The 27,680-nt window shown below is 36.9% G+C and overlaps 2 protein-coding genes across 5 annotated transcripts; both read left to right on the forward strand.

The window, feature by feature from the left end:
* Positions 1–2,603: 2,603 nt before the first annotated feature.
* Positions 2,604–11,259, forward strand: ttc29 (tetratricopeptide repeat domain 29). Its single transcript, XM_088073187.1, has 12 exons — positions 2,604–2,690; positions 2,961–3,061; positions 4,388–4,471; positions 4,806–4,865; positions 5,160–5,323; positions 6,104–6,280; positions 7,001–7,213; positions 7,762–7,847; positions 8,206–8,297; positions 8,798–8,921; positions 9,306–9,395; positions 10,052–11,259. The coding sequence occupies exons 2-12, from the start codon at positions 2,970–2,972 to the stop codon at positions 10,211–10,213; spliced, it is 1,344 nt and encodes a 447-aa protein (XP_087929313.1). The 5' UTR covers positions 2,604–2,690; positions 2,961–2,969; the 3' UTR covers positions 10,214–11,259.
* A 141-nt stretch (positions 11,260–11,400) lies between these two features.
* slc10a7 (solute carrier family 10 member 7) lies at positions 11,401–25,755 on the forward strand. 4 transcript variants are annotated; one of them, XR_015775626.1, is made up of 14 exons: positions 11,401–11,638; positions 14,285–14,367; positions 14,471–14,607; positions 15,640–15,715; positions 15,858–15,896; positions 15,982–16,017; positions 17,148–17,231; positions 17,424–17,589; positions 17,875–17,926; positions 18,647–18,720; positions 19,489–19,634; positions 20,126–20,173; positions 20,323–21,967; positions 22,158–25,755. XR_015775626.1 is itself a non-coding variant. In XM_088073192.1 (13 exons), the coding sequence occupies exons 1-12, from the start codon at positions 11,539–11,541 to the stop codon at positions 20,144–20,146; spliced, it is 1,014 nt and encodes a 337-aa protein (XP_087929318.1). In that variant the 5' UTR covers positions 11,401–11,538; the 3' UTR covers positions 20,147–20,173; positions 22,158–25,755. The 4 variants fall into 4 exon arrangements, 3 of the variants coding, with proteins under 3 accessions (XP_087929318.1, XP_087929319.1, XP_087929317.1); XM_088073192.1 differs by lacking the exon at positions 20,323–21,967; XM_088073193.1 differs by lacking the exon at positions 20,126–20,173 and having other exon boundaries at positions 21,951–21,967.
* The last annotated feature ends 1,925 nt before the right edge of the window (positions 25,756–27,680 follow it).

The following is a 27,680-nucleotide window of genomic DNA, read 5'->3' on the forward strand; positions in this document are numbered from 1 at the left end:
GTTCACTCTGCGACTTTGGAGAACTGCCGCCGAGTAGACTCTTAAAAAAAGCTGAAATCTTATTATTTTGTTTTGTGACATGATTACTGCTCTGACGTCAGAGGTATAAGTATCTCTCAGTGACATGCATTCACTCAAATTTTAGGTATTTGTACTTTATTTTAGTGTACCTATTTTAGTCTACCTATTTTTGTGATTTTTTTTGTGAAAAAAACGCTAAAAAGTTAGAGACAGGTCACTACAAAACCCTGTTTGGTGTCTAAAAAGCTGCTGGAAAAAACAAATGTGTTGCTACAAAACACCTACATTTTGGTGCCAAAAACACTACAAGAAAACATTGACAGGTTGCTATGAAACAGTCACGTTTGGTGCCTAAAATCACTGGAAAAACAATAGTTGGTCGCAACAAAAATACAAATTTCTGGAGCATAAAAAGATGCTGGAAAAACAGTGACAGGTCACTACAAAACCCCATGTCTGGTGCCTAAAAACCACTAGAGAAAAAGTGATAGGTTGCTACCAAAGACCCACGTTTGGTTTCTGGAAAAACAGACTTGTTGATACAAAACACGTACATTTGGTGCCAAATAACCTGTAACCTGTACTGCCTAAAAGGATGCATTGACAAGTTGCTGCCTAAAAGCTGAGGAAAAAAAATACACAACTCGCTATAAAACTCCTTGTCTGGTGCCGAAAAAAACACTAGAAAAACAGCGACAGCTACACCTACATTTGGGGCCTTAAAAGCATGCTAGAAAAACGTTGACAGGTTGCTACAAAACATCAATGTTTGGCCCCTAAACATCAGCTGTAAAACTAGTGACAGGTCACAACAAAACACCATGTCTGGTGTCTAAGAAAGACAGCGACAGGTTGCTACAAAACACCCATATTTGGTGACTTTAAATACTTAGGGAAAAACAGCTATGACTCCCTAAAACACAACTGGTTTTGTCGTTTTTTTGGTCGATGGCCTCGATGCAACACCTTCCACAATCCCCTCAACCCTACGTCACTTTGAAAACATTGATAAGATGAGTACAAAACATAAACATTTAACATATCTATCTATCTATTTATCTATTTATCGATCTATCTATCTATATGGAGATAGAAGCTGCTCGACTTTTGACCTCCTCTCAGACTGACGGAAGTTCGGTTTGTTTGTTACAGTAAACAGAGATAAACAGATGAAGGCTCTACGTGACTTGAACCATGCAGGCAGATAAACACACACACACACACACACACACACACACACACACACACACATGCCTGCAGTTTTCGCCTTTATTATTGGTACATTGCATTTTATAATGTATTGCTGCCGTTATGATCATAATTCTCACCAACCACAAAAATACAATTTTATTTATTTATTTTTTTAACAAAAAATGATCTTCAAAATGTATTTAAAATCACCAAAAAAGTCCAAAGAAAAAAATTATTACTACATTTTAATGGGGAAAAAAAGAAAGGAACCTCTGGATCTCTAGTTACAAATAAATTCGATTTTTTAATTATACTCTTTCCTGAGTTTACTGCTGAGATGAAAACAGACTCACAGAAACTCACACGACTTTATGATGACATCCAGATATGTGTACTGCATTTATCTTATTAGTCTCTACCAGAGGAAGCAAAAATAAATGTTTAATTTTCTCTTCATTCTTCAGAAGCTGCTGGTTAACGGACAAATTGCACTTAAAGCTCGTTAGAGGGAGAAGAACAAACGAGAGTTTCTGCAAATCAAACCCAGAAACAGACAGGAAGCAGCCGCCGTGTTTCCACCAACATGAAACTTTATTAGAAACTCTGCGACTCTTTGAAGAAAATAATTCACATTCACCACCACAGACCAAACACACACACACACACACACACACGCGCACACACACACACGCACACACACACACACAGAGCCAAGTTTCCACCCCAGCTGTGGTGAGATCCTCAACATCTGGAGGAAAATGTGTGTTTGTGCAGAATACTGATTTGTATACAGGAAATCTTATTTATTTTTCATGCACATATGTAATTTCTACTATAGGCCCTTTTTTAAAAATATATATATATTTTTTTTTTATTTACTTTTTGCTTACTTAATGCTTATTGTTATTCTATTAGTTTGACTTTATATATACTGTATACTGTATATTTTAATGTTTGTTTTTGTAACATTTTAAAATTAATTAATACATGCCAAAAAATAATCTTAAAAATTAAAATAAAATAAAAATGAATTAATACATGCCAAAAATAATCTTAAAATAATTACAATAGAATAAAAATTAATTAATACATGCCAAAAAATAATCTTAAAAAAATCCAATAAAAAAAAATGAATTAATACATGTGAAAAATTAATCTTAAAAATTACAATAAAATAAAAATTAATAATACATATATAAATTCATTAATACATGTTAATACATGCCCAAAAATAATGTTAAAAAAATATAATTAAATAAAAATTAATTAATACATTTCCACCAATGTGCAACTCTTTTTTAAAGCACAAATTAATGAGGCTTTAATGCTGTAAAATAACCTGTCGTTATCTCTGAATGGAACCAGGCCGCTGTGAGCAGTCAGCGGGATGTCAGTGTTGGAATGCGGCCTGTTCCTGTTGTCATGGTGACGACGTAACTGCCGCTGCGGTGAAATCTCTGAAAACAAGTTTGTTTAAAGTAAGTCGATATTTCTGTTATTATCTCTGTATTCATATGTATTTTTTAACCTTTTAATTCAGCAGCTGCTCTGTCGTGTCACCTGTTGGCTAAATGCGTGTTTTTAAGAAAATAAATGATGAAATAACGTTTTTAATGACAGTCACGACGGTTCGCTCGTTGTACTAGTTTAAGTGTCGCTGAGTAGTTAGAGGATTAGATAAATATAACATATCTACAGTGTTTTTGTTTGGTTATTATTTCTGTTCATTTGTTTTTATTCGTTGACAGACGGTGAGGATGAAAGCAGCGGTGACTCAGCGGCTCACCGGAGCGTTTTTACCGGAAATCACAACCAGCGGCAACAAACGGAGGAAAACTCAGCAGTACAGGTGACCGCAGTGTAAACTGAATAAAGGTCAACCAAAAAAAGACACAAGGGACAGAAAAAGACACGTGGCCCGGTGTTTCAGTCACTAAAGTGAACGTTTAAAGCTGCTAATACTAAACTTTCTTTGTTTGGGGGCCACTTTTGCAAAATGACAGGAGGCCAGGGGCCACAGAAACAGCAGATTACAGCACATTTTAAAACTTTTTGGACATTTCTAGGATTTTAGGACATTTCCTGGACGTTACAAGGATTTGGGGATATTTCTAAGATTTTAATACGTCTAGAATTTTAGGACATTTCTGGGCTCTTAGGACATTTTTCAGATTATTGGATGTTTCTTGAATTTTAGGACGTTTTTAGGACTTTTGGACATTAATGGGATTTTAGGACATATCTTGGACTTTTGGACATTAATGGGATTTTAGGACATATCTAGGACTTTTGGACATTAATGGGATTTTAGGACATATCTAGGACTTTTGGACATTAATGGGATTTTAGGACATATCTAGGACTTTTGGACATTAATGGGATTTTGGGACATTAATGGGATTTTGGGACATTTCTCAGACTTTTGGACATTAATGGGATTTTAGGACATATCTTGGACTTTTGGACATTAATGGGATTTTAGGACATATCTTAGACTTTTGGACATTAATGGGATTTTAGGACATATCTAGGACTTTTGGACATTAATGGGATTTTAGGACATATCTAGGACTTTTGGACATTAATGGGATTTTAGGACATTAATGGGATTTTGGGACATTTCTCAGACTTTTGGACATTAATGGGATTTTAGGACATATCTAGGACTTTTGGACATTAATGGGATTTTAGGACATTTTTCGGATGTTTCTGGGACTTAATGATGTTTCTCTAATTTTAGGACGTTTCTGATATTTAAGGATGTTTTTTATGATTTCAGGATATTTCTGAGATTTTAGGATGTTTCTAGGACTTCCAGGATTTTAGGATGTTTCTCTGATTTTGGGACGTTTCTCTGTTTTTTATTGGATTTTAGGACATTTCATGACATTTCTAGAATTTCAGCACATTTCTTTGATTTTATAACATTTCCAGGATTTAAGGGTGTTTCTAGGTTTTAATTTCTAGGATTGTGGGATGTTTCCAGGATCTTAGGACATTTTTCAGATTTAAGATTTTTCGGATTTTTGGATGTTTCTGGGATTTCGGGTCATTTGTGGGATTTTAGGACATAAGTGTCCTAGTTAGGACCTCTGTTGGGGGTGTGGGGGATCCTCCACTGACCCTTTTTTTTTGTGTTGATAAATAAGCTGTATTTCGGTGGTGTTTTCCGCAGCGTGAGGCAGAGGAATGACTCTCTCCACGTTGGATCGCTGTCAGATAAATCGGCTCAGATTCTCCCCGAGGCAGAAATCTCTCTGTGAGTTCGTCTGATGGATTCTGAAACGCTGAAGTCAGATTTATTCCTCCAGTTATTTACTGTTTATTGTTTTTATTCTCCTCTAAGATGTCACGTTTGTGTTGCTTTTTGTTTACTGAACTCTGCTTTCATCCTGACCCCTCCGTCCTCCCTTCGTCCTCCCTCCGTCCTCCCTCCATCCTCCCTTTGTCCTCCCTCCGTCCTCCCTCCGTCCTCCCTCCGTCCTCCCTCCGTCCTCCCTTTGTCCTCCCTTTGTCCTCCCTTCGTCCTCCCTCCGTCCTCCCTCTGTCCTCCTGTAAACGTTGGCTCGTCTTCGTCTCTCATCTCTCTGCAGGTTCAGAAACAGTCCAAAGCAGAACGTCTGTGTGGAGCTGCTGCAACAAGGCTATCACAGGTACACAGGCTGCCAAATACACCCTCACATGTACATGAGGCAACAAAAATAAATGTTAATAAATAAATAGATAAATAAATATTCACAAGACATTTTTCAAAGGACTACCTTTATGGAATTTTGAAAATTAAATTCAAGTTTTTGTGTGTAAACAGATATTATTCTTGAAATTTTATTTATATATATGTACAATTTGAAGATTAATTTATGTTGCATGCATATTTATATACATTTATTCACATATTTATTTCTTCATTATTTTAGAGACGCATCAGTTAATTGATTTATTGTCAGGTCGTTTTCGGAGCTCTTCTCTCTGCTGCGCTCTGATCAGGATCGGAGGGCGGCGGCTGAACCGGGTTCAGCTCTCAGGCTTCAGACGCCGCTCGAAGACCAGTGGGACAAACTGGAGACCATGAGAGTCCACCTGAGCCGGGCCGAGCAGGCTGAGAGCACCGGTACACGAAATAAAATTCACTTCAGTTTGTATTAATACAAAATAACATCAGCGTACTATGAAGGAGGATCAGAGCCACGTGAAAGGAAAAACATTTTTAGATTTTGAGAATAAAGTCATAATATTATAAGAATAAAGTCTCAATATTATAAGATTGAAGTCGTAGTTTTACAAGATAAAAGTCAGAATATTATGAAAAAAAGACATAAGAATTTTTTTTTATTTTACAAGAAAAATCTTGTAATTTCATGAAAATAAAGCTGAATATTATGAGAATAGAGTCATAATTTTAAGAGAAAAAAGTTGTAATTTTATGAGAAAAAAAATATAATTTTATGGGAATGAAGTCGTAATATTACGAGAATAAAAGTCACAATTTTACAAGAAAAAAGTAATATTTTTACAAGAAAGGGAATATTATTTTACGGAAATAAACTATATATCAGTGAAGAGCACAGGTCAAAAGGTCACATGTTAACTGTGTGTAGCACAGCACGACACCCGGGACGGTGGTTGTCATGGAGACCGCCTCTGCTCTCACCTGTTAATACTCATAAAACGGAAACTTTTTTTCTCATAATGTTACGATTTTATTCTCAAAGTCTCATTGAGTTTTTTCCTCATTGTGGCCCTAAAACTCTGTCGTAACATACACGTATTAACCCATTTTTGCCCAAAGACGGTATTTACTTTGGTAAGAAAAAATGCTACAACATTTGTTCTGATTGTGTGTGTGTGTGTGTGTGTGTGTGTGTGTGTGTGTGTGTGCGTGTGCGTGCAGCCTCCTGGTCGAAGGTGTGTGATCAGCGTCTCTTTCTGGGTCGTTACTTCTCGTCTGCAGAGGATCTTTGGCTCAGTTTGCATTTCTATCACAGCTGTGCAGACCGAGAGCGAGGAGGCAGCTCCAGACCGGCCACCGAGGCGCGAGCGTGCATGGCCGAGCTGTACCTGCAGCTAGGTGACCACACACACACACACGCACACACACACACACACATAAAGATGGGTGATGGGTGCTTCTAGGTCATTTGTTCGTTTTTTTGCTTTTTTTCTGGTAATATTTTTCTTTTTTTCTAATTTCTTTGCAATTTTTTGGTCTTGTAAGGTTTTCCCCATGCTTCTGGGGGAAAAAAATCAATTTTCTCAGGTTTCAAAGGGCCAGTGGGCTGGTTTCTGTAACTTAATACAAAATATTAAAATCTCATAAGGGCCAAATAATGTTTTTAAAGACACGCTCTACCAAACGGTCGATTTGGCCTCCTGTGGTAAAGTTAGTGAAGCTGGAACCATAAAACTAAAACTGACTATTTGCTAAAATATAAATGAACTTCTGATTATTCATTGTTCTGCGTTTATGGTAAAAGAAGTATTTAATATTTAAATTTTTTCATGAAATAAAAAAGGATGAATATTCACTGTTGTTAACACTTAATCTTAAATCTCAGTCCATTATACATCTGGAGAGAAAAATGAGATCAGTATGATTTTTTTGGCATTTATAAATTCCTGTAATTGTAAATATGCTTGTAAATAATATTAGTGCTGGTAATACTACTTTAAAAATTATGGACTATGAAAAAAACAAACATTGATTCTTGTTATTGTAGCCCTAAAGTAATAAAAAATGAAGGAATAAAATGTAGGAATTGAGGAGGTTAAAGGGTTAACGGTGCTGCAGGTGAGCTGGCGGCGGCGCGGCAGCAGGCCGAGCTCTGCATGAAGCAGGCGGACGACGGCGGCTGGCTGGACTCGGCCGGTCTGCCTCTGAGGCTGCGAGCGCGTAAAGCTCTGTGGAGGATCTACAGCCGGCTGGCGGACCCTCCGCTGGACGCCGCCGACCACAGCGAGGCCCTGACGCTGCTCCACAGGGGCCACAGCATCGCGACCGAGTGTGAGTCCACACACACCGAACGCACATAAAACACACACAGTGCAAACACACACACAGAGTTTTACTTTTCACTGCTCTGATTGTTGTTTTAGTGAATCTGATTTATGTTTTCAGAAAACACAACATTTCCAAAAACACGACAACAGCTCAGAAAACACTCTGATATTTTAATGTAGATGTAATTTTTACGGTGGCCTTGAGGGTCAAAACGTAACAACATTTCGTAAAACTCTTCAACATTTTTAGAAAATAGCATTTCATACGACAAAACGACATTTTAGAAAATGAAAAAAACATTTTCCAAAAAACTTTGACACTTTTTTGAACTTTTTACTTTGACAAAATAACATTTTCAAAAAACATACATTTCCCAAAACACTATAACATTTGAAAAAAAAAATCATAAAAAACAAAACTCGAAAAAAATTTAGGAAATGTTTTCTTTTGGAAAATGACCCTCAAGGCCACCATAGATTTATGGTGGCCAGCAGGGACAAAACTAGATGTGTGTAATAAAATAGAGCCTGAAAGCTGCGTCGATGTTTCAGCTGAGGACAAACAGATCGAAGGCGAGGCATCATATCGACTCGGACTGACCTATCAGAGCGCAGGAGACCACCAAACCGCCAAAAAGGTGTGTGTGTGTGTGTGTGTGTGTGTGTGTGAGAGAAAATTGATTTGATTCATTTTAGAAAATATTGAATAAAGGAAGTGTGTGATATGATCAAAAAACTAGGAAAAATGTCCAGAAAACTTCATTTATTAGTCCAATCATTAAATATTTAGTAATTCTACAAAAAATAAATCTTTTTTTCCCAATTTTTTTAGCACTTTCTTGAAGTCATTTTCATTTCTTTGTTAGTTTGTTTTGTTTCTTACTTTTCTTTTTTTGTTGTTTATTTTCAGGTAATTTTCTTGTAATTTCTGTAAATTTCTTGCTAATTTTTTGGCCGCTTTCTTCCCCTTTTAATGAGCGGTGTGTGTGTGTCCAGTACTTCAACACTTGCATGCAGATTTTTGGCACACTGCGGGATGCAGACGGGCTCGGCAAGTCCTACAAGGCTATGGCCAGGTCTATATACAGGTACACACACACACACACACACACACACACACACACAGTGAATATCCTCCAGCTCAATGCAAAACGTTTGTTTACTTTGTGTTTCTGGTTATTTACAGGTGTGTTTGCAGACGTTTTAACCTCCATAAATCTAACTCTGTCATGTGTCAGTACAAATATTTGTACGTTTACGTATTTATGTACATGATGCACGCCAACATGAAGTCTGAATCTTATCGACTGTTCAGCTGCACATTGGTGGTATTCGTTTTTTTCACATAACCTTAGAAAACAAACTGTTGGAGCTGTATGTGATGTACGCCGAATTAAAGTTTAGATCATGCTGGTCGTGAGTTTGGTTTTTCACTTACAAAAATAGAACATGTAGTCGAACTTACAGTGCATCCTGTGTGTGTGTGTGTGTGTGTGTGTGTGTGTGTGTGTGTGTGTGTGTGTGTGTGTGTGTGTGTGTGTGTGTGTGTGTGTGTGTGTGTGTGTGTGTGTGTGTGTGTGTAAAACAGTGAGGGAAACATACAAGACACACTCCGGTTTCTGGAGAAATTGGCCGACATCTCCCGCAGTGAAGGGCTGCAACACAACCTGGTGGACGCCTTCCTCTGTCTGGGCAATATCTACTATACAATGGTATCACACACACACACACACACACACACACACACACACACACACACACACACACACACACACACAGAGGCTGGCATTTAAAGGGTTAAAATTCTAAAAACAAATACGATTTTTTGATTTTTCTGATTAGGACTGATCATGGTTAAAATAATAAACCCAATGAAAGTATAAAATAATATTAATGTATAATATTTTTAGAGCTGTATTTTAAAAAGCTAATTTAGTATTTGTGTGATATTAAAGTGGGACCTAAAGGGTTAAGCATGTTATTGAAATTAGTTGATTTTATTAAAATTTTTAAGTTTTGAACCACAGGTTACGTCCTGTTGTTTCAGAATATGTTTGTTTAGGAGTTTATTTTCACCGAACTCTGTGTGTCTGCAGCGTCAGTATGAGCGAGCGTGCGAGTGTTTCCTGCAGGGATACGAAGAGGCCTGTGAGGTGGAAGATCTGGCTCTGCTGCAGAAAGCTCAGGTACTCTTTTCTTAAAAATGTCATGCTTGTATGGCTGTTTTTGGTCCAATCAGTTTATCTCAAAATAATAACAACAACAACAACAACAACAATAATAATAATAATAATAATAATAATAATAAAACAATGATACATAAAGGAAGTGAGCAACTTAACAAAAAATGGCCCAAAAAGTAGCAAGAAATTGTAAAAAAAAAAAAGTAACCAGTAAATTACCTGAAAATAAATAAATAAATAAATAAATAAAAGTAAAACAAACAAGAAAATAGCAGAAAAAAAAATCAGTAAAATGTATATATATATATATATATATATATATATATATATATATATATATATATATATACATATATATATACATGTATGTTTTAAACAAATAATTATAGAGGTTATAAATATATTTTTCTCTACATATTTTCCATAGTTTTTGATCATTTTTGAATAATGCTCTCCCCTTTTTTAAAATCACCTTTTCCTAATTTCTTGCAGTTTGGGGGACATTTCTTACTCAGATGGTCACTTCCTTTTTCTTAAATGCTATCTCTATTTTTTTTTTTTTTTTCCTATGTGGAGTTTTTTCTGCAGTTCTGATCCAACGTACAGACGCTGACATCAGTATATTAAAGATGATTTATTGATAATTTTCTTGCTGTCAGGTGTTGGTGGGCAGCGCTCGCGCTCACTGCCTCGTCAGGAGTCACAGCGCTGAGCTTCAGTCGTCCTCGCTGAGCGCCCTGCAGAGACTGTTGACCTGGAAAGAGACCAGAAGTCTCAGCACGGCTGCAAACACGCCTCCGACTCACGGCTTTTCACTGTAAATCCACCAAACATTCACAGCTGTTTGATCGATTCAGTTTATCTCTTTTACTGTATGTTTGTTACACGATGACATCCTTTTCCCTCTTCAGTCAAATTAATGACAGAATAAATACACAACAGGCATGTAAACCTGCATTTACCTCATTATATGTGTGTGTGTGTGTGTGAGTGTGTGTGTGTGTATGTCAATTTCTTTGATTTGTTTAATTCATCATCTTTTAAAAATGTTCATATATGTCAAGCATTTTACCAAACTGTTTCCTTTCGAAAAGTTAATTAACATTAAGTTAAAAATATGCCATTTTTTGTCAGCATTACAAATTTAAAAATGATCAATTCTCCCTTTATTTTTGTTTTTATTGTTTTTTTTAACATTCAGTATGAATGATGTACATGGTTTGTGTTTGAAACATACTGTGTTTTTACATTATCTGTGTTTGTGATGTAATACCTTATTTATTTATTTACAGTATGTTTCTTTTAGCTGTAATACGGTAATTTATAATTCTGCTGCGCCTCTCCTTCAGTCTTTACAGCCTTGCTATTACTTCGATTATCTGAATGGTGTAAACTTTTTGTTTTTTAACTTTATTTTGCCACAAATGTTGGCAAAAAATTATTTGATTTGACTCAAAAATAGCGTTAATCTATTTCAATTATTTTACCCACCTGTTCATATGTTTTAAGTGTTTTTCTTACATCATTAAGTTAAAAATATGTAGCATTATTAAGTTATCATTACATAGGTTAAAATTGCTAATTTATCAATTCTAATTTTGTTTTTGTCGTTTTTTTATTAATTCAGTAACAGCCCTATTTTGATTCAGTTAATACCTAATAAATAAATAATTTTTATGATTGTCTAAATGATAAAATGATAAAAATGTTAATTTATGTCAAGTGTTTTACCAAACTGTGTTATTTGAAGTTTGTTTACATTATTAAGTCAAAAATATATATAATTATTTAGTTTTCATTACATGTGTTGAATGTGGCTAAACTTACACTTTAAAAAATGTTTTCATTATTTATATTTAAACATATTTTGGGAACATTTTGTGTGTCTTTAAATTACTGTGTTTGCTGAAAAAAAACTATTTATGCTTCTACCTGTATTACGGTAATTTGAGAATCTAATGCGCCTCTGTTTCAGTGTTTACGGCCTTTTTGTGGCCCACGTGTCCGGAAGTGTGTGCGCAGGTTTCTGCTTGTGTTTTGTGGCAGAAAAAAGCTCCAGAGATCAGCTGCGGAGTTTGTGAAACTCGGATCCGTCTGGAGGGACGGCGGGCCGGCGGGGTGATCCGGGGAAGCCCGGGGCTGAAACATGGGCCTCCTGGCGAGGCTCCGGAAGGAATGGTTCATCATCGGGATCGTGCTGGTCATCTTATCGGCCAAACTGGAGCCCAGCGTCGGTGTCAGAGGAGGTGAGTCCCGGTCTGAACCTCCACTGAAGTTCCCCAAAAATGTTCACGTGAGTTAAACCGTCTGACAAACACCAAAAACCGCGTTATACCAACTAACAGGAGGATGGCTGTGTTGGTTTTGGTGGTGGCAGTTAGGGATAATTCGTGCCGGACTTGTGGAGAGTTTCCCGTTTTTAACTTTACAGTTCGCTTGTGGTCACACATGATGTCGCAGAGAAAAACTTTTCACCTTAAATTAACCCTTACAAGTCACTTTAAAAATCGGCTTTGGAAGTAGTGAACCAGCTCAGGTTTAATTTTTAACAAACTAGCAACTTTTACACTTATTTGAACTATTTTTTGCTGATTTCGTCGGTGAAGAAGCTGTGAGAATGACAAGAAAGTGCAAGAAAAATGTTTAATTTCTGTGTAATTTTGTTTTACTTGGTGCTCGTAATGGACGCCGAGATAAAGTCAGAATCGTGTTGATCGTGTTTAACTACAAATTGGCGGGATAATCGATGTGTTTTGTTGTTGAAAAGCGAGGTTTCTCTACAGTTATTGATTTTCTAAATGGAGTTTTGTTTTCCATGCACACGACAGAAAAAAAACGTGTTGGAGCTGTGCGTGATGAACACCGAATTAAAATTAGGATTTCATTGGCCATGTTAAGATATAAATAAATAGTACACTTAATGGGTATATTTATTAAACAAGATGGTTATTTAAATTTAGCGATATTTCAGACAAAGTTTAGTTTTTTATTTACACGACAAAATATATATATATATCTATCGGTGCTGTACATTATGTCCCCCGAATTAAAATTCGGCTCTCGGTGATTATGTTAAAATTTAAATTGGTTATTTAATTATTGGGTACATTTGTTTAAAATGAAGATAAATTTAGATTTTGCGATTTTTCTAAAGGGAGCATTGTTTTTTCCCATGAACCATAGACCATATTTTGGAGCTGTACATAATGTAAGCCGAATTAAAGTCCGGATCTTGTTGATTATTGAAATCTATTTATTCGTGGTATAAATAATCGGCATATTTGTTTAAAGGGAATGAAATTGAAAATATAGAAAATGGAGTTTGGTTTTTGTCATTCATGATCGAAAAACCTCATTAGAGCTATTCGTGATGTGTGCCGAATTTAAGTTCGCATTATTGTTTATTAGCTTTACCATAAGTCCATTATATATAACACGATATGTTTGTTTAAAACGAAGTTTAATTGTAATTTCGTAATTTTCTAAAGGGAGTGTAGTTTTTGTGTCAGGATCCCCCTTCACAGTGGCCCGTGTGTGTGTGTGTGTGTGTGTGTGTGTGTGTGTGTGTGTGTGTGTGTTTTCTCCCCCTCCTCACCTGGCGCTGCAGTGACACGTTGCATTCAGCAGTAATGTCAACACACGCGAACACGCCCCCCTCACCCACCCTCCGCTCCCGCGTGCGCGTGCACGATGACACTATCCTATATCCTGACATTATGTTGTTTTATTGACTCGTGTTTACACTCATCAGCTGATCTTGTCAGGTGTGACTCACCGGAAACAGCCTCTATATCCCATTTCCGAGTTTTGGTCAGTTTGTTGAGTAAAAAGTTTCTGATTTAAAAAAAAAAGATCTTATCTCTCGTTTATTGGTGATTTCACTTAAAAAAAAAAACAGCGTTGATACCAGAGTCTTTACCCTGAGAGATAAGTGGACTCATAAATGTGTGAGAAACAGCAGATATGAGCTCAGTCACGCTTCACATCTTATCCTGCAGATTAGATAAACTGCTGCTGCTGCTGCTACTGTCAGACGCATTAACCCATTAACGCCTGAGCTGCCATCAGTTTTCACAAGCATTTTAACCTCTGAAATCTTACATTGGTTTGATTTAAAAAAAAAAAAAAACAACAGGAAAAATATAACATAAAAAAGAGCAAGAAAATTCCACAAAATGAAAAAAAAGAAAGAAAGAAAAGGACAAAACAATGAGAGAAAATATGCATAAAAATATATTTATAATTTTCTTAATTCTATATTTAAAATTATGTTACAAATAATTATTTTTAATAAAGAAAGCATCCTTGAGGTTTATTTTTAATTTGTATGTTGTTTTTTTTTTACTTTACTTTTTATTTTTTTTTCTATTTTCCAGTTTTTTTTGTAATGTCTTTTTAATTTCTTACTAATCTCGGGCCATTTCCTATGAAAACTTATTCATAGGTTTCAAAGGGTTAAGAAATATATGATCTTTGTTGCTGCTGTCTTGTTATAAATACATTAATCAACACAGAGTGATAAAAAGATAAATATTTTTATTTTTCTGTATAATATTTCACTAATAACTTTCACTAATTTCACTAATAACTTTTTGCCGTCTTTGCTTGTAAATAACTGAACCTTTTAAGATTCTCCTTTCAAACCTCATCATTATATTTATATATTTATATCTTTATTTTATTCAAATTACATGCTGATTTAATACATTACATGGTAGCAGAAGGCACAGTTTTACATGTTTTACACTCTTTACTCTTATATTTTTATACACTTACATGCTCAGCATATTTACATACTTTATTTTGAATATTTAATTTATTTTTAATTTATTTATTTGGAGTTGTGTTTGTGCAAGTCTCTCAGTGGTAAATGGTCGTTTTTTCTCTCTCAGGTCCATTAAAGCCGGAGATCACCGTCGCCTACGTCGCCGTCTCGCTCATTTTCTTCAACAGCGGCCTTTCGCTGAAAACAGAGGTGAGAAACAAACCGCCCTCCTCTCTCTGCGCAAACTTTATTTAAAACAGCGACGGATGCAGCTGATGGATGTCGGTAATAAAGTTTCCTCGTGTGTCTGCAGGAGCTGACGAGCGCGCTGCTTCACGTCCGCCTGCACCTCTTCGTCCAGTCGTTCACGCTCATCTTCTTCCCGCTGGTCATCTGGCTGCTGCTCCGAGTGCTCGCGCTCACCGCCATCGACCAATGGCTGCTCAGAGGGTAGGACCTGTGTGTGTGCGTGCGTGCGTGTGTGTGTGTGTGTGTGCGTGTGCGTGTGCGTGTGTGTGTGTGTGTGTGTGTGTGTGTGAATGCCGTCCTTTATTTCCGTCTCGCCTGCTGGTACCTGAAGGGTGAGTTCTGTTCGGACACAAAGAGCCACATTCACTGCTGCTGCAGGCCGAGCTGTGTGTGTGTGTGTGTGTGTGTGTGTGTGTGTGTGTGTGTGTGTGTGTGTGTGTGTGAGGTCCAGTTTGAGTGTGAGACGCCACAGTCAAGACACTTTTACAAAGAGGGCAGGATTTTTTTTTTGGACATGAAATACTCACAGTGAAAGTAGCAGCCCGGTGTGGCGACACATTTGACAAAGTGCAAAAAAATCACCTCAAAATTTGTCAAAAAACCTTTTAGAAATAATAAAAAAATAAGAAATAAAAAAACAGAGTGAGAAATGACCTGAAAAATGGTTAAATATTTTTTCTCTGGTCCGTCTTCTAATAAATATTTGGTGTTAAAACCAAATTAATGAGTGCATTCTTAGTAATGGTTTGATTAAAAGTTTGATTAGTATGTGAATTTGTCTCCTCCGCGTTGTGTGTTAAAAACATTTTAGTAATTTTTTTATTAAGATTTTGGCTTTTTTCTGTAAAATTCTTTGGCTATTTTTTAAGAAAAACTAGCTTCTTTTTTTTCTTTTTACATTTTTATGGTGATTTAAAAAATGAGGTATTCTTTTTTCTTATTTTTTGGCATTTATTTAAGAAAGAAATTTGTGTTTTTGTGTATGATGAATAAATAAAAAAGTTTTATTATTTTTATGGACATTTATTTAGAAAAAAAAGTCTTTATGTAGAATAAGTAAGGTTTAAAAAAAATGTTGTTTGGCATTTATTTAAGAAAAAAATTGGTGATTTTTTTTTTGTCTTGTCTTTATGTTGAATAAATAAAAAATCACAAAAAATAAAATAAAAGACATTGACAAAACTTCTCTTTCTTTTCCATCCTCCTCTTCATCCGGTCGCGGTGGTTGCCTAGGTTACAGACGGTGAGCTGCATGCCCCCTCCGGTCTCTTCGGCTGTTATTCTCACCAAGGCTGTCGGAGGCAACGAGGTAACACACACACACACACACACACACACACACACACACACATTAGCAGGTCATTATCCGCCACTTTTTGACAAATGGTGTGATACTGTACAGTAATAAGCGTGTGTTGTCATGGTGACTGACTCTGAGTGTGTGTTTCCAGGCCGCTGCCATCTTTAACTCGGCGTTCGGCAGCTTCCTGGTAAGATGTGATGAGTTTTGTGTGAGCGTGCGGCGCAGTAACGAGTCCTCGCTGCGAGCTGTAATCGTGTCTTTGTGTCCTGCAGGGAATCATCGTGACTCCGGCGCTGCTGCTGCTGTTTGTGAGTCACACCTGCTCACTTTTCACACACTTTCTGTTCACCTTATTCACCTTTTCACTGAGAGTCAGAGGAGAAGATCGACTCTCGTGTCTGTACGGTAAACGTGAAGCGTGAGGCGGTTAGTTTAACCTTTAAACACCTGGATCGACATCCGTTTTCTTGTGCTGCGTTCGGACGCCTTTAAAACTCTGAAAGCTCAGAAAATTGTTGGATTTTCTTTTGAAAACCATGAGCAACGCAGCAAGAAATGTCGCATAAATTGCAAAATAAAAAATAAAAAAATAAAGGAGTAATTATTCGATATTATTAAAAAAAAAATAATTAGTGAAAAATGTCCGGAAACTACATTTATAGATGTTATGATTTTATTATCATTTTCTTTTTTTTTTTTTTTTTATTTTTTTAGTTTTTGCTTTTATTTATTGTATTTTATTATTATTATTATTATTATTATTATTATTATTATTATTATTATTTGCATTTTTAGTAGTTTAATGTCTTGCTCAGTTTCTGGCCATTTCTCGTTAAGTTGCTTATTGGCCATAAAATCGCCATAATTTTTCTTCAAAAGTTGCCAAAATATTTTCTCTAAAAAGTACCCAAAATAAAAAGCCATTTTTCTTCTTTACAAATGAACAAAAAATTACAAAAAAAACCCCAAATTAAAATCACCAAAAACTTTTAAATAAAAAAGGCCATTTTTAAAAAAAGAAAAGAAAAAAAAAATGCCTCCAGACTCACAAAGGCAAGTTTTCCTTTAAAAATCGCCAATATGAAAAAAATACCAACATTTTTAAAAGATCGGTAATAATTATTCTGATATATATATATATTTACCAATGTATTATATAATAATATATTGGTAAAAATGTGTATGAACCCTAAAATATTACAAATCGGTTAAATCTGTCAGTATTTGTTATGTCTGTGGTCTCCAGTTGGCAGAGACCAAAATCAGAGCTAAAAGAGAGTGAAAATTGGTGATTGTGTCAATGTTGTGTTTGCAATTTGTTTTTAAGCGGCCAAAAAAAAATCTGTTGCCACAGTTTTAGCAGTTATTTACAGATTTGGTCAGATATTTAAATAAATGTAAATAAAGTGAGGCGACTGTTGTGTTTAATCTCCTCCAGCTCGGCTCGTCCTCCTCCGTTCCCTTCTCCTCCATCTTCTCTCAGCTCTTCATGACCGTGGTGGTTCCTCTCATCCTCGGCCAGGTACGAAACCGCCGTGTTTGACGCACAAAGGGTTAAACATATCTTTTAACGTTAATAATAGTAATAATACATGTTATTTTTGGAGCGCTTTTCACAAACTCAGAGACGCCGAACAGAAAGAAAAGTCAGTAAAAACCAGGCAGAATAAATCAGACGTTCAGTGAGTGTGTTGTGTTTGTTTTCGGCGTGCAGGTGTGCCGTAGTTTCCTCAGGGACTATCTGGAGCGGCGAAAGCTTCCGTTCGGCGCCGTCAGCAGCGCCGTCCTGCTCATGATCATCTACACCACCTTCTGCGACACCTTCAGTAACCCCAACATCGAGCTGGACCCCACCAGCCTGCTGCTGGTCGTCCTCATCAGTCAGTGCAAACAAACACGCGTAACTGTTCCCTTAATGAAATAAAAACAGTGAATTATTTAAAAATGAAATACGCCCCCTCGTGAATGTTGAAATTAACCACAAAAGAGACCAAAATGGTTTTTGAAACAGACTGAAACGTGTTTATTTCCTCTGTAAAGTTGAGCGTTGTGGGGATTGACTCTCTTGGAGCCTCTAGTGGCCATTAGAGGAACTGCAAGTATCGATTTCTTTGACGTTAGCTTAATTTTTCACATCAAAGTGACTGTTTTCCTCTGTTTTGCAGTTTTCTCCATCCAGCTCAGCTTCATGCTGCTCACATTCGCCTTTTCTACCAGGTGAGTCTCCTCCTCCTCCTGCGCCGAATTACGCTGTCAGTGCAAAACCTCCTGCAGTTTATTTTGGTGCCGATATTAACAGTTTAAAACAGCCACAGTGTAGATTTTGTGGAGGTATTGGACAGATGACCTTAAACACGTGATCTCTCCCAAATTGTAAGAAGTTCTTAAAGTTAATTAAAAAAAGAAAAATCTGAAGGGGAAATTGAATTGTCCGTCTTAATTGATGTTCTGTACTATAAAACTCTTTCCAGAAAAATAAAGTAAAAAAAAAATAAAATCGCTGCCTTTGGGAGCAGCGCGGCTGCTGCTTGGCTGCGGCACATCTAGAGATACGGAGTCTTGCCAATCTTTTAGCAAAAATAGACCAAAAAATGGTCTTTTGATAATCATTTTGACTCTGTACCACCTTTAACACAGTTTCAGTGTCTTTATCTCAGACGTGAGGAAATACAAATATGTTTTACTCAACCTTTCCTGTTTCAAAATAAGTGCTCTGACAAACTTTCTGTGATGACAGAAGTTATTTTAGTGTTTGATGTTTGCAGGACCGTGTTGTTTCCAATGCACAGCTTCATAAATGAGCATAGAGTATTGGCGTTAAATTCTGGAAGTAAAGAAGGCAGCTGCGCAGCAGCAGGCAGCTGCGCAGCAGCAGGCAGCTGATAACAAGTCAAAGGTCAGAGGTCACAGCCCTTAACTTCTTGTTTGTGTCTGCAGGTCGGGCTCAGGGTTCAGCCCCGCAGACACGGTCGCCATCATGTTCTGCTCCACACACAAGTCTCTCACTCTGGGTCAGTACACACACACACACACACACACACACACACACACACACACACACACACACACAGGTAAAGTGTGTTTTCAGGTGTCTGAGAGTAGCGTAAGTTGCTGTATTTGTTTTAAAAAAGGTAAAAAACATTGTCGCCATGATAAACTGCCTTATGTGATGTCACTTGAGGCAGCATTGGTGGACGTTGTCTCTCGTCTCTGTACGATTTTCTTTATAAACACGAATGTTTCATTGATTTACGTTAATTAGAGTGAAATGTTTTTGTTTGGCTGAAAATCTCAGAGACTCTGAAGTGATGGAAAACATTTTAATTTTTCTCCTCCTCTGTCTCTCTGTCTGTCTCTGTCTCCGTCTCTGTCTGTCTCTCTCCGTCTCTGTCTCTCTGTCTATCTCTGTCTGTCTCTGTCTGTCCCTCTGTCTGTCTGTCTCCGTCTGTCCCTTTGTCTGTCTGTCTCTCCGTCTCTCTCTGTCTGTCTCTGTCTCTGTCTGTCTCTGTCTCTGTCTGTCTCTCTGTCTGTCTCTTTCTGTCTGTCTCTGTCTCTGTCTGTGTCTCTGTCTGTCTCTCTGTCTCTGTCTGTCTCTCTCTCTGTCTGTCTCTCTGTCTGTCTCTCTCTCTCTGTCTCTCTGTCTGTCTCTCTGTCTGTCTGTCTCTGTCTCCGTCTCTCTCTGTCTGTCTCTCTGTCTGTCTCTCTCTCTCTGTCTCTCTGTCTGTCTCTCTGTCTGTCTGTCTGTCTCTGTCTGTCTCTCGGTCTGTCTCTGTCCTCAGGTGTCCCCATGTTGAAGATCGTGTTTGAGGGTTTCGAGCATCTCTCTCTGATCTCAGTCCCTCTGCTCATCTATCACCCGGCTCAGATTCTGCTCGGCTCCGTCCTCGTCCCCTCCATCCGCAGCTGGATGACCAGCAGGCAGAAGGTACACACACACACACACACACACACACACACACACACACACACACACACACACACACACACACACACGCACTCTGGTGATGTCGTGAATCGTAACGTTGTCGTCTCGGGAAACACGCGTTCAGTCAGTTACACTCTTCGCTGCATATTTAGGCTTTGTTTGTTTTTGTATATGTGGTTGTTTTTTTATTCTCTATAAAACTTTATTAAAATAGAAACCTCCTTTGACGTTTGGGCTCGTCACAGTGAACAGGTTCCTCCGAGTTTATTAACGGAAAAACACCAAGGAGTCTGCAGCCTCCTGCTCGTATCGGCTGGCAGTCGTGCGGCCGCGATCGGGCGGGCGGGACAGATCGGGCACCGTCAGGTTTATCCGCGGGGATAAAAAACTCATCAGATCTGCCTTCAGTCCAAACTCGGGGCGTAATGCCCACAGAGTGGATACCTTCCCGCTGACACTCTAACCCTTTGACCTTTTCTCCCCTCCTGCAGTCTAGTCTGTTGTTGAGATAGGGCCGCATTCCAACACTGCTGACCAGAGTGAGTAGAGAACTGACGCAAAACACTCAATTTAAATAATTCTCCTTTTTTATTTTGAATAATCCGAGCTGCTGATCTGCTGTCATTGTTTATTTTAAGCTCCTCTCTTTTTATTTGATTTTTTAATTGTTGCGCTGTGTGTGCAGCAGCTCCCTCTGCTGTCCGCCTGCATGAGCCGCCTGCTTCTGCTCCAGCAGCGCTGCACTGGACCGATGGTGGTGGTGATCGATGCAATGACGCCAGAAAATTACTGCAAATTTAAATATTTAATATTTTAATTTAAACTCGTGCATGCTGCTCAGGATAATCTCAATCCACGGCTCCTCTGACAGCAGCGTGGGGACTGTCCCTCTCCTCCTGCACTGTTTATATACAATAAATCATTTAACTTAATCAACTTTTAGTTATTTGTTTATCATTTAAAATATATTTAAGTTAAAATAAATGTGTGGTTTCCAAAATCAGCAAGTTATCATGTTAAATGATGTGTGAATATTGATCAAAATTATTGTGACCATTGTTTTTCGACATAATAGCTGAGACCCTGTAACACCTGAATCGACGTACGAAAAAAAAGTGTCCCAAAAATTGAAAAACATGAATAAGAGGTGACAAAAAATGACCTTAAAAATGTATATTTATTATTTATGTTAGATAAAAACAAAAAAAGAAAATGACCTCAAGGAAGCGATATTATATCACTCATATATATAATAAAAGATTCAGTGATTTTCACTGATTTTTTTTAAAAATAATACTTGCCTTTTGTATATTTTTTTTCTTAAAATTAACCAAACTTGCAAAGGAACAAAAATCACAAAAAAAAACACCAAGAAAAAAAAAGTTTTTTAAAAGAAAACATGCTTTTGCCGGTTTGCAGAGCCAAAATAAAAAACATAAGTCCCTCCCCAGGGCTTAAAAATGATTTGACATGCCCCCCCCTCTGCACCACTCCTGCCCCTCTCATAAATAACAAACAGTCCCTAAAGTATACTTCAGTATTCATTCTCATCCTGTTCTGAAGTCATTATTTTTTAAAAATAATATATATTTGAAAAAGCTATGATGGTAATAAAAAACAACCAATGAAGAGTATTAATGGCTGTTTTAGAGAATGTGTAGTCTTTAAAATTTGCCTCAAAATCCTGGAGATTGAAAATCTGTTTGAACCCTTTTTAATCAAATAAATACATTATGTAAATTATGTCATAATAATTATTATGCATAAAAGTTTTTAGACTTTTTTCTTACCTGTAACCTCCACACCAACAGAAAAATATGCAATCCTTTTATTTTTTAAACATTTTACAACAAGAAATCAAATAAATATAAATGATTAAAAAAATAAATAAATAAAAATAAGTAAATAAATTAAATTAAAAAAAATCAAATAAATACATTATGTAAATTATGTCATAATAATTATTATGCATAAAAGTTTTTAGACTTTTTTCTTACCTGTAACCTCCACACCAACAGAAAAATATGCAATCCTTTTATTTTTTAAACATTTTACAACAAGAAATCAAATAAATATAAATGATTAAAAAAATAAATAAATAAAAATAAGTAAATAAATTAAATTAAAAAGTAATAAATTATATTTAAAAATAAAAAGAAAATAGAAACAGAAAAAGAAAATAAAAAAGGAAGCAAACCCAAAAACATGGGTCACAGTTTCGCTGGTAGCTGCAGCGTTTTCAGCAAATGTTTGAAATAACTGCAAAGTGGTCGAAAATATTCTAATGTGTCTGATTTTTTGTCTGAATTTCGACAGAAATAATTCCTCCGCAGGTTCGTGATCAAACTCTCTCCTCAGCCTTTCTCTTGTCCTGTCGTGTCACGTGACCTGGTGTCGGTGGCGGATTCACTCACCAGACTTTTTTGGGGAAATCTCACATTTTAGCAAAACTCAAACTTTCTGTCTTTCTCTTTTGTTATTGTTTTTCTGAATTTATGACACGTTCTCTTTTTCTACGTCCAGGCGGTGAAACTGTCGACCCTTCAGCCCATCTGACGAGGACCCGGGACTGTTTTCTCTGCTGCGACAGTGGACTCCGGCGGAAGGATACAGCAGTACGTGCCTTATTACAACAGAGAGACCTCAGCGCCGTGGAAGGAGCGAGGCGCGCCTGTCGCCTCCGTACTCTCAGTTTCTACGATAAATTTCCATCGTATATTCTTTTATATTTAAAAGAAGTTTATTTTTATATCAAATGTCTCCCAAAAAAGTCCTGAACAAAGAGGACTGCTGTTTTTTAAAAGAGCGTTTGGTTTGAAAAACAGCACCTCCCGGCAGGAACACGAGGGGCGGAGTTACTGGGACCATTTTTTTTTCCGGCTATTTTCTACTTTTTCTACTCTTTCTGCAAGCTTTGCTGTCAGAAAATATGGACTTTTTTATTTTATTTTCTTGATAGAAACAAACTAATGCTGGATTACGAGAGATTTACAGTCTAATGATGACGGCTGATTTTCTGTCACTTTCTTCAATAACACGTGTGTTTGTCGGCGAGCGGCGGTCCTGTGGTGATGGTCAGTGCACACGACGAAGCCGCAACACTGACTTAGTCTGATTTAACCCTCTGAGACCCACACAGACAGAGATTTTGTCTTTTTTGGGCCGGTGAAGGGGATCTTTACGCAGAGACGGCAGGTCTTCGGTGTCTCACTCAGTCATGAGTCTGTAATTAGAGGCCGGGCAGCGACGCAGATGTCAGGAATTTTAGGATGTTTCTTGGATTTTGGCACCTTTGTGGGATTTTCGGACATATCTAAGATTTTAAGACATTTCAAAAAATTTTGGACATTTTCCAAATTTTAAGACATTTCTAAGATTGAAGGAAACTTCTAGGATTTTAAGGATGTTTCTTGGCTTTTGGGACATTTCAGGTATTTTGGGTTATTTGTAGGATTTCAGGACCTTTAAGGGGTTTTAGGACGTTTCTACAATTTTAAGATGTTTCTAGGACTTAAGGACAGTTGTAGATTTTAGGACGTTTCCAGGATTTTAGGACATTAGGATTTAAGACACTGCTAGAATTTCACATTTCTAGGATTTAGGATGTTTCTATGACTTTAGGATTTTGGGGGGATTTCAGAGCATTTTCAGGATATTTCTATGATTTCCGGACATTTCCTGGATTTTTGAATGTTTCTATGATTTAAGGACATTGTAGGACTGAAGACATTTCTCAGATTTAAGGATGTTTCTAAGATTTCAGGAGCTTTGTAGGATTTTTGGACATTTCTAGGATTTAAGGACGTTTCCAGAATTTCAGGGCATTTCTAGGATGGTCACTAACATAGTCACACATGACCAAAATTGGGCTTATTGAATCCAAAGAGTCCCTCTTTCCAGTCAGACCCGATTTATGTAATTCCAATCCTATTTACATACCTCAGTATGCAGAAATGTTCAAATAAAACATACAACGGTAACACATTACACATGTTTTTTGCCCTAAACTGTATTGAATTATCATAAAGCGGGCATGTCTGTAAAGGGGCGACTCGTGGGTACCATAACTCATTTTCATTCACATATCTAAAAGGGCCTGCTGGGAAAAGGGTCACTTTAGCCTCTTAAAGACAGAAATGTCAGTGGGCTCACCGGCGGGTCTCAGAGGGTTAACAGGCAAAATATTATAAACTTTCTCGCATTATTCAACTATTTACTTCAGCTGTTTTCATGTGTTTGTCTTGATCGAATTCCTGTCCACATCATTTCCTGCACACCTCGTATTCTGACCAAATATTCGGTCCACAAGGATATTTTAAACTATTTTAAACCAGTTAGACGGCAGCAGTCCAAATTCGGCCGAAAAACTTCTTGTAAAGAGTCGTTAGTTTAGGAGTGATTTCGGAAAGCGACTCTGAGCAGGAAGGGACAGAGACTTTTGTCTTAGTGAGGAGGTGTGGTCGACCCTGCTGTTAGGTGTGATGCATTCTGTTAACAGATGTGATTGGTTGTCACAGACAGCACGGCGTGGACACCCATTGGAAATGAAATCGACTGCGTAGCAATCTCAGACTGTGACAACGGTTTGTGTGATCACGCTGCTGCTCTGCCGCATTTTTACACAAAAGGGAGGGATCACAAAACTTTTTTAACATTGTTAACCGTGTTAGCATCACTAGCTGTGCTGACACAATTAACAGTGCTAACAGTTAAAAATCGTTAATTGCTTTACGGCTCTAATTTGAGCAGCTCACTCACTGTGATGAGACTGAAGTGTGGATACAACGTCTCCACAGCGACACTGTTAGGACGCCGTTATTAGTAATAATAACGGTAATAACGGTAATTTTCAAGTTTTTCAAATATTTATGTTAGCTGGCTAGCTCGTACCAAAACCGAGTGGTACTCAGTGCAGTAAACTGCAGAATAACAAAATTAACCTACAGACAGACTAAGCTGCAACCGTAGAGATGAAACCAATGCACAAGTGCCAAAAACTGCAGTTCCTCTAATGTCCACTAGAGGCTGGCTCCAAAACAGTCAGTTTTTACAGCCTGGTACAGAAAACAGTTTTGGTTTCTACAGCTAATTTCAACATTCATGACAACTACACAGGGATGGATTTTTACAAACTGTACAACTGGCGTCTTTATGGGACGGGTTTTTATTGCTCAGCAAAGATGGAAATACATTCGGATTTAATATATTTAACCTTTTGAGATCTGGGCAAATTGTCTTTATTTTGTTAAAAAAATGATGGGAACCCCTAATTGGAAAAAGCAACAAAACAAGAAATGATCCAGAGTTTAGCAAGAAAATTACCTGAAAATTTCCCACCGTCGATAGCACAAATGCCATTTCATCAGTCGTCCAGTAACAGTCAAATTTACAGTCTATGTTTACAGTGTGATTGTTCTGCTAAAGTATATTTTGGAAAGAGAGATATTGAGCAGGATATGTACGGGTGTGTTCTTTCACTTGTTTACATAAAAAAAATACACAGAAATAAACCTACAAACTTAAAAAAAACATGTTTTTTTCAGAACTCATGCAACTTCTTATGTTTTCTCTTAATGAATTAATAATAAACATCAGGACAGTTTTGACCCCGAATTTCTCTGCAGAAGAATCAGAGAAACATTTAACCCTTTGAAATTTGATCAAATTGATTTCTTTATTTAAAAAAAACCAACCAAAAACCTACCTAAAAATGATCAAGAAATGGTCAAAAAATTACCTGAAAATTAATAAAAACTAAAGAAAGAAATAGATTAATAAATAAATAAAATACAAACAAAAAATGAAAAAGAAAATAAAAAAATAATAATAAACAAAATATATTAAAATTCTTTAACATAATTTTAAATATGTAATTATGGTAGTTAAACATACAGCTTTTCCTAACATTTTTCTCGTTTTTTCTAGAGAAATTTTCACCGAGCTTTTAAAAATCATTGCCAAAATCTACTAATTCCTTGTAGTCCATTAAGCATGTCTTTCCAATTTGTTTATTGCATTTTTTTTCATGTCAAGAAATCACATCAAAACACAGCAAGAGAAAAGTGATGCTGCTCCAGTTTCCGAAGGTGTGTTCTTGCAAATTAAAGCAATATTATATGTACTCAACTTTGAAATTTTAAATAAGTATGTGCTGTGCTATATCAAGGTATTTTTTTGGCTTTGTCATCAATCTGCACCTCCAGAGATTACAGTGCCTGAAAATGTGTTTTTCAAACTTTCTCTTGTAGTCGTTAAGACCGCTGTGTCTAATAAGTTCTCTTTTTCACATTCAGGCAGCGATCCTCCTCGGGCCAGTTTGGATTCAGAAAATTTGGAATAAAATCTAATATTTGTCTGATCAAATGGGGGGAAAACACTGAGGGATTTACTGGCAGCTCATTAATTCCACTGACCCATCTCTTCAGGACAGATGGCTCTTCTGTCACCCCGTTTGGATGAAGTAATAATGAAATAAGACTGTGAAAACTCTGCCAACAAACCCTAGAGGCTTTCTAACACCAAAGCAGACCCGAGTGATTTAAAATGACGAAGCAACACGATCATCCAAAAACAAGAGCTAAAATCAAGAAAGACAAGATGTAAAATACTGAAAATATACTTTCTTATTAAGTGCATCCACATAACAATTTACAAATGTGAGTGTAAAATATGAACTCTTTTTGTGAAAAAGTAAATGTACACGAACCTCTATGGGACAAAATCCTAATAACAATGTTAGTTTTACCTTTCAGTATACAAATCCTGCATTAATACAAATATGTTCTGTAAATATACAGTTATAGAGCTGAATATACAGCTCTTACGTCTCTAAAAGTCTAAAAAACAAAGTGTCCACCAGATGGTGTATGTCACGGATACTTGACTTACTTTGCTTGCATTTTTATACATACATGTTTCTAAGACGTAAGGACATTTCTGGGATTTTGGGACATTTCTGGGATTTCAGAAAATTTTTAGGATTTAAGATGTTTTAAAGATTTTAGGACATTTATACAACTTAAAAACAATTCTAGGATTTTAGGACTTTTCTAAGATCGCAAGACATTTCCAGGATTTTAGGATATTTCAAGGATTTCAGGACATTTAAGGAATTCCAGGACATTCCTAGAATTTTAGGACATTAGTCTTAGCTGGGGGGGGGGGTATCCTCCACTGGCACTTTTTTTAATCAGCAAGCTCTATTTTAGTGCTGTTTAATTCACTCTGGCACCTTATGTATACTAAAAGTACAAAAACAATTCCCCCGTGTGAATCATTTTCTTATATTTTACTTTCTGTTACCAAGTTTGAGATTTTGGTTCTCTGTTGGAGGCAGAAATCTCAAGAGGGGCAAAATATTTAGCCAAGAACATTTCTTTAGTTAGCTTTTAGGAAAACAAGATTAAAACTGCTAATGGCCCCTGAAGGGTCCGATGATCACAATCCACAAAGTGGGTGAAACAAAATCCGTGTTAATATTTTGATATACAGCTTTGGGTGTGCAGCTAAAGTGTAAAGGGTCCAGTGATTAGGATTTAGGGGCACGTATTGGCAGAAATTAAATATTATATAATAAGCATGTTGTCTTTGGTGTATAATCACCTGAATTTGATTGATACTCTGAGGATTCTGAATATTACTGAGTACTTTTTAAGATGCTTTGAAGCACCAAATTTGTTAAAGGATACTTTTGAACTTGGTCATGGCGTCAAACTAACATAATCTAGTGTGCAGACTCTGTTTTTTCTTTTCTCATATTATTTTTCATCCAACACCTAGTTTCTTGTTGTCTGGATGTGCATGCTTTTGTGAACTTTATATTTTCAACAAAAATATATTAGTCTCTAAAACTTCCTATGTGGGCAGCCTTTTAGTCTCCAGGTGATGCCAGTATATCGTACTCTGCCAGCAGAACAAAACTGTTTTCTCTGATTCTCCGGACTCTGACCAAATCTCCGCACTCTTGGACATGGATCAGACCTCTCTCTCCCCTCCCGTACTCTTGCTCCCTGTCGTTCAGCGTCACCTCTGTCCGTTTGCCACAGG

The sequence above is a fragment of the Plectropomus leopardus genome, chromosome 23 (assembly GCF_026936395.1).
Source record: "Plectropomus leopardus strain MGB_pleo_1.0 chromosome 23, ASM2693639v1, whole genome shotgun sequence".
Lineage (NCBI taxonomy): Eukaryota > Metazoa > Chordata > Actinopteri > Perciformes > Serranidae > Plectropomus > Plectropomus leopardus.